Consider the following 6967-nt stretch of genomic DNA (forward strand, 5'->3'; position numbering starts at 1 on the left):
TTGTCAGTCAATCAAAAACAACAACAGTCTTTTTTTGTTGTTGTTGTTTTGTTGTTGTTTTGTTTTTTTCTGACAAAATGTGATCTCCAAAGATGATTCATGTGGTTAAATAGACGTCACAAAAAACATGATAAAAACTACCAAAATTGACTCAGTTTATTTAAAAATAAGCCGCCTTATTTAAAAAATTACCTACTTTATTGCCCCTAACTCATAACTGCAACAAAATTATTTTTGCTGAGCACATGGTTTTAAATCTTATCTTTTCATACTGGTGGTTACAACATTTTTAAACATTTTAACATCATTAAACTTTGTCTTCTAGGCAAAGATCATATTCACAAGGCCCCCAGTTTATTTATTTTCTTCAGTTTATGTGGGAATTTTTATGCACCATCTCTGTAAACAAAAGGCACAACAAATTTTATTATAATCAATTTAATCTACTTTTCATACTGTCCCTGCCTTATGTTGTATTTTCAACTTTTTGTGCAATAACTGCCATCTTTTCATATAGGCTATATATTTTTTAAAATATATGTATATATATACATACTTTTCAAAAATATATATATTCATATATTTTATAGCTTTTTATATTTTGTTATTTTATTTGTCTTTTTATATATATTTATTTACTGTTTTTATTGTAATAGAGACTCCCAGCCAAAGAGTTTCACACGACTGTACTTGTATAACCAGAGTAACAATAAACATCTTGAATCTTGAATCCAAAATTTTTATATATTTTTTTTCCAGTTTGGAGTCTTTATACTGTTTGGGACCCCAGGTCTATAGGGGTCCACAGCTCGAGGGTTTCTAAAAGGTTGATCCCACCCTGATCAGTATGTCTAAGTACTGCACTTAAGTTCAATTTTAAAATAGGCCTACTTGTACTTTACTTGGGTATTTCTTTTCATGCTGCTTTATATGTCTACTCCACATTTAAGGGGAAAATTGTACTTTTTACTCCACTGGTGATTACAATTCATACTGAGGGGGGCATGAATGTGTGCACCAAATTTCATCCGATATTGTTGAGACATTTCACTAAAAATCATAAATGTGAACTCCTACCATGGTGTGTGCTAGAGGAAAAGTCAGAGGGTCACTAAAGTCATCATGATCCATCATCTGGGAACCATGAATGTCCATCTGGCAGATAGGCTTATTTTACTAATTTGACCTGCTCGTGGCATTAGATCACCAAAGTCAGTAGGATTCATCTTTTGGAGGCCACAAATGTCTGTACAAAATTCCATGGCAATTCACCCAGTAATTGTAGACTGGCTAAAAATAAGGCAGGTCATCCTGTCAAGTGAGGTAGTTCATTGTGAGAGATGAAAAGCCTTCAAAATGGCCAACAGCTTATTAAAAATGTGCTTTACACGAGGTAAGGCATTCTGTCAAGTGAAAAAAAGATATCAACATTTTTTTTTAAAATGCTGCCTTATTACAAGCATTTTATACCAGTTACTGTCTGTTCTGATATCATTCATTAATGAATTATCTGATAGGCGTTCCTGTTCAGGACATTGACTACTAGTATTAAATTTTGACAGGCACGCTCTTCCAGATATAATGAGTCGCTTTTAATTGTCAGAAGAACAGCTGGAAAATTTTCAGTGAAGTTGCTGAAGTAGAACCAGCCCGGTTAAGTAACTGGTCGGGGGTGTGTTACAAAACGGAACGATAGATTTCAGGGTCTATTTTCCGGGGGAACCTCAGAGCCGATCATGGCGACTCTCGGCGGCAGTCGTGGGGATCGTCACGGCAACTCCAATCAACAAAAGTCTTCTCTTGCATCTCCAGAGAAAGTTCGCGAAATTCTCAACGAGGGAGTCTCATCGACAGGCATCAGACCCAACAGGTGCATTTTTTGAACAATCGCGCTCGATCTGTTTGATTTAAAGGGGCCGAAGAGCAAGTTGACACGAGCTAGTTTGGTTAGCCATTAGCCTGGCAGCTCTGCTACTTTAGCCGCCTTCAGTCAGAGGGACATGTCTCCACAGATTCGGGAGCATGTGGGCCAGGAACGGGAGTTTGCATACCATTGAAATTTTATTTTGTCCGTTTATCGTACAGGTTTCGCATTATGTTATCGCCTCTGTGCACTGTTAGAGATAAGGGGGGTGGGGACCCAAAGTTTGACGGTAGCATGCCACTGCGTTAGTGTTCTATTATTCTACAAGAAAGGAAGACTTGAAGCAGCTTTCCATTTTTTCTCTCATTTGTTACCCATGTTTTATTCAGTCGGGGGATAGAATCATTATTCCTGATCACTCGATCAATTAAAGTTTGCAGGCCTGTACACAAAAAGTGCACCAAGTACTCCAGTCTAGCTGTGCAAGTTTATTTCGTGGGTGGGGGAGGTTAAGAATCTCATAAAACATATCAATTGAATCAATTGCATAGTTTTATTATTAAAACAATCCGGCAAACTGTGGAAACTGAATGTGTGTTTTTGTTGTATATCAATTTCAGTGGAAAAGGAGATTTGAATGTTCTGGAGGTAAAAAGCAACACTCAAGCACCTTGCGAGGCAACCAACAAAGAAGCCTTTTTCTCAAGAGTGGAATCATATTCAATATCCTTCACTTGTTTTAATCTAGTACATTTTTATATTACAACCCTATAATCCCTAATCTGGTTGATCTGTAAAGACATTGCCTGTGAAGTTCTTGGTATTTGATGTATGATGAAACTTAAATGAATAATGTGGGGGATGTGCATGCAAATCCACTTTCATCCTGAAAGAATGAATGGGATTGTATTGTTTTGTGTCTGAGTGAATTTTTCCTTAGCGTAACACTGTTTGAAATGGGCAGGCAAGCCCCGAGTATTGTCCCCTCTGATGTGTGCCAGATACGGCTGGATCAACGTTGGCTGCGACATGCTCAAGTGCTCCAGCTGCCAGGCCTTCCTTTGTGCATCACTACAACCAACTTTAGACTTTGAAAAATGTGAGTTAAACTTTGGGGAAACTTAAAAAACCCACTATAAAAGCAAGAATAAATTTCAATTTGGCAAAGTCATGCTGACGTTGCCAAACTAAAAGGTCACACATGTCCTCTTTCGAATAGATGAATCCCGCATTGCAGAGATATCGAGGCAGCTTCAGACACAGCATGAGAAATTTTGTCCTTGGCCTGACTTTCCATGTCCAGGTAAGACCATCATTTTTATATAATATGTGTATACTAACAAAAATGATCTTTAATATGAAAATGCTATTTCTGGTGTATTAAGATTTTAACTTCGCACATGGAAGTCACATGGATGTTGCTATCGTTTCAGAGCGGTTCTGGCTGGTTCCAGCTTGTGAGCCATCAGCACTTCTCACTGCCTTCTTAGAGCGCTATCAGAGCGCCTGTCTCCTTGCACAGCAGCTGCCAGCCATGAAGCCTGAGCATCTGAAATCCATGGTGAGGAATGTTAACAGTCTTAGCCTAGTCTTGCGGATACGACAAAACTGCCCTCTTGAACATTACAGATACGGTTAATACTGCAGTAAGGGCTTACAAGAATGCATCCAGGAGATTATGAAAATGGTTGTCAGATTCATTGTATAAAAACATGAACTTTATGTACTTTTAAAAGACCTTGCATTTATAGTTGTGCATGTGTAATTAATGTCCACTGTTTCCTTGCAGTCTTTGACTGAGGATGTTATCAGTGTCATACTGCAGCTGATCGAAGAAGAACAAAAAAGAAAGGGAGGGACTCCATGTTCCGAGCCTTTGGCTGTGCAGGTGGCGGCATGCATAGTCTCTCTCTGTGGCTGGGCTGCAAGGTGAGGTGAAACTCCTGTTTTGTTGCATTTGACCTCTCAAATACAACAGAATGCCTTAATGTCACATTTTCCAGCAGACACAAATTGATGTTGCCATAAACTAGGGTAAGCATACACACAGAAGCTAATTCACAATGTCAAATATATCTTCAATGATTAACTATCTGTATGGAAGAAAAACTGAATGAAAGGACAGGGAGGCAGTATAGAAGCTGAGAGAAACATGCCATAAAACATATTAGCATTCCTATCTGATCAAGATGTCTGAACCATGGATTTCTTTATCTTAGCCCAGCTCTGCACGCCATGAACCTGCCCATCCTCACCTGCTCCTATTGTATGCGCAAAGTGGGCCTGTGGAATTTCCACCAGATGGAGGGAGCAGGAGGTGAAGGCGATGGCTCACCAAACACTGTAAGCCCCTCTACTCAAGTAACAGGTCCGGCTTCAGCTGTGCCACAGGAGGGCCAAGGGGACCATTCTACGTCTGCATCACCCACCCCCGCTACAACTCCATGTCGCATGAAGCTCAGGAGCCAGGACTCCACTCGCTCTGACCAGGCAAGCTTTAAGCAAATAAAGAATTTCAAACTAACAGAGACATGTTAATATGTGCATATATAGAATTTTAACCAGAATGTCTTTACTTTGTGTATAAAGATGGCAAATGAAATCTTCAAAACATGCTAGGCTGATTTTTCACCAGGTTCTGGTATGTGTTACAGGGTGATGGCACCACCTCCCTTGTGGCCCTGCGTGCCCGAAGCAGAGACTCACCCAGCCCTAGTGAAGATCTGCCTAGTCCTTTGAGCAGGGGCAAGAGGCCTGCAACCCGCAGTCGAGGGCACGGGGATAATTCTGGTGGTGATGGGGCTGCAAACCTGCATCACCCTCCCAAACGCCTGTGCCTCTCATCAGCTGGTGGTCCTGTAAGAACTAACATTACTTCTCATTTCACACCTTGATTTTCACAATTCTACTAAGACTGGGAACTCAAGTGTGAAAGTTAATGATCTCATCTTCCCAGTTCACATTCATGACTTGTGCAAAGCATTGCCTAATCATTAAAGCGGCATCTTGAGAGTAATGCATATAATTTGAACATTTGAATGCAAATGTTCACTCAATGTATTAAAATCACAATTTGAATCATGCCTCTATTCAACTTCCTTCTTACCTGACAGATTCTGCTGCAGTTGCAGAAGGTTAGATAGAGGAGAAAGAAACGAAAGCTAATCTAACATGTGACAGAGAGGCTGAAGTAAAAGGGACAAGCTTCAGAAGAACAACAGAAACACGAAATAAAGAAGTTGTGATCAAGGAAACCCTGCCAGTGTTGTTGTGGATGGGAAAATATGCATCCAAAAGTGTGCCGACAGGCCCATATTCTATTGCAACCACCTGAAACAGCATCACAAATTACAATACGAAGCTATGGAGTTCCCCAAAACTACCAGAAAACTCGTGCCCACTGACCACGCAAACATCCGTAATTGAAGAATTGTTAGGAAAAATTGGATTTCATATTTTATCCAGAATCATGCAGCCCTAATTTAAAACATGGGTGTGTAAACTGAATTCACATCCCAAACTGAGTTTTGCATTATGTATTGGTTTAACATTTTGTACCTACTTCTCTGTTTCAGGATGGGCTTCTGCACAAGAATGCATTTGACCCCCTCGCTCAGCACAGAGACTGGTGTCCCTGGATCACTGTGGGAAAGGAAAACTTGGATCCAGGGGCCGTACCCTTTTTAGGTGGGGTCTCTGCGCTTCATCAGCAGGGCTGGAAGGCTGCTCTCAACCTCCTCATGCCCATGAAGAAGAACTCCAATACAGTGGGAGACAGTCCAGTACAGGCAAGTCCTAATTTGAAAGTGATGTGTAACAATACATTTTGAGAGAGAATTCCGCTCATTCAAATACACTAAAGCTTATTCTAATCTCAGTTTTGTTGGCCCTACAGCTTGTGGCTTTACTTTAAACAATATCTGACATTTCTCTCTATTCTCTCTTTCCTCCCAGGGCCCTCGTGACAAGTCTAAAAGGGTGTTTGCTATATTCCGTCAGTGGCAGGTATCCTCCTCTCCATCTCAGTAGATTGTTTCCATCCAAACAGCATCACAACACTGGATTGAGGAACTGACCTGCCCTCTTTTTGTGGTACAGAGTTTGTAGTACCAGTGACAGGAGTGTCCTATCATATCAATGTGTGTGCCATCCCTTAAAGTTGTCTCTGGAGGAAAATTTGATTGTCTTTAGACAAATGGATGAGTGTCTTCTCTGTGAACAGTGAAATATGTGAAGGATGCCTGTGTGGCTTTAAAACATTTGAATTGTGCTACATGAATATTGGGATGTGCAACTTTTAAGGCCTTGCATCACGTGTCATGATATAGAATACATCTCGGTGTATAAATTGGCCACAAGCAAGGTATCTTCTATTAACCTCACATGAAGTTCTGCTTTGGTAGTCCTTCATGGCATCATGATGGTCGGGATTTCTGTGGAAAATGAAACAAGGAATCCGTGATCGTGAGAAAGGGCCAAATGGCTCGACACTGGAAAGGCAGTGTTTACCTTCAATGTATGTTGAGTCATTTGGAGTGGTAAACATTAACCTCAAATTAACAAACTGTGAGGAAGTCCTTTTTTTGTATGTTCACTTTATTGCTTAAAAAGCAATGTGGTTATGAGTTCTCTTTGAAAAGAACCTATTCCTTTTGGAGTAGTGAAATGTTTGTTTTCATTTAGTCAGTGCTGAAATCCTGATTAATGCAGGCAGATAGAACCATGTGCCATGAACTTCAAACATGTTTTCAATTAGATTTCAGGATTGCCTGTACTTCCTTTCTGCCTTCCTGTGACATCTCATTGCTGATGCAGTCCTCACTATCCTGCATGTGCTTTTATCTCTGTAGAATTTCCTTAGGGGGTTTAATAAAATACTCTTCTGAAAGTTTCTTTGACATTGCATGTTGTTCCCTTGACATATTTTAAATAAGAAATAAAAAAAGATGAATTGGATATGAATGAGATTATTGTATTGAAAATATAGTCAGAGGCATGGCTTTTATAAATGTTTTATTACCCACTATTGCAGCTTACACGCTGATTCTGACTCTTGTTTTTATGTTTCAACATTGAAGGTAGCCTTATGACTTGATCATTAGT

The 6967-nt window shown here is 39.9% G+C and overlaps 1 protein-coding gene across 1 annotated transcript; it reads left to right on the forward strand.

Moving 5' to 3' along the window:
• The first annotated feature begins 1703 nt into the window (after positions 1-1703).
• On the forward strand, positions 1704-6762 carry zc3hc1 (zinc finger, C3HC-type containing 1). The gene is made up of 10 exons (XM_067582197.1): positions 1704-1870; positions 2485-2587; positions 2813-2963; positions 3084-3167; positions 3298-3425; positions 3654-3793; positions 4084-4354; positions 4519-4722; positions 5440-5652; positions 5819-6762. Exons 1-10 carry the CDS (start codon positions 1737-1739, stop codon positions 5891-5893), a joined length of 1503 nt encoding a protein of 500 aa, XP_067438298.1. The 5' UTR covers positions 1704-1736; the 3' UTR covers positions 5894-6762.
• The last annotated feature ends 205 nt before the right edge of the window (positions 6763-6967 follow it).

The sequence above is a fragment of the Thunnus thynnus genome, chromosome 23 (genome assembly GCF_963924715.1).
Source record: "Thunnus thynnus chromosome 23, fThuThy2.1, whole genome shotgun sequence".
NCBI lineage: Eukaryota > Metazoa > Chordata > Actinopteri > Scombriformes > Scombridae > Thunnus > Thunnus thynnus.

What these genes read in the sequence shown, in the direction of transcription:
- zc3hc1 (XM_067582197.1), top strand. Translation starts at nt 1,737, where the DNA reads ATGGCGACTCTCGGCGGCAGTCGTGGGGATCGTCACGGCAACTCCAAT. An exon ending in CTCTGTGGCTGGGCTGCAAG is followed by an intron (nt 3,794 to 4,083) that starts GTGAGGTGAAAC and finishes TCTTTATCTTAG; the next exon opens with CCCAGCTCTGCACGCCATGA. An exon ending in TGGGAGACAGTCCAGTACAG is followed by an intron (nt 5,653 to 5,818) that starts GCAAGTCCTAAT and finishes CTTTCCTCCCAG; the next exon opens with GGCCCTCGTGACAAGTCTAA.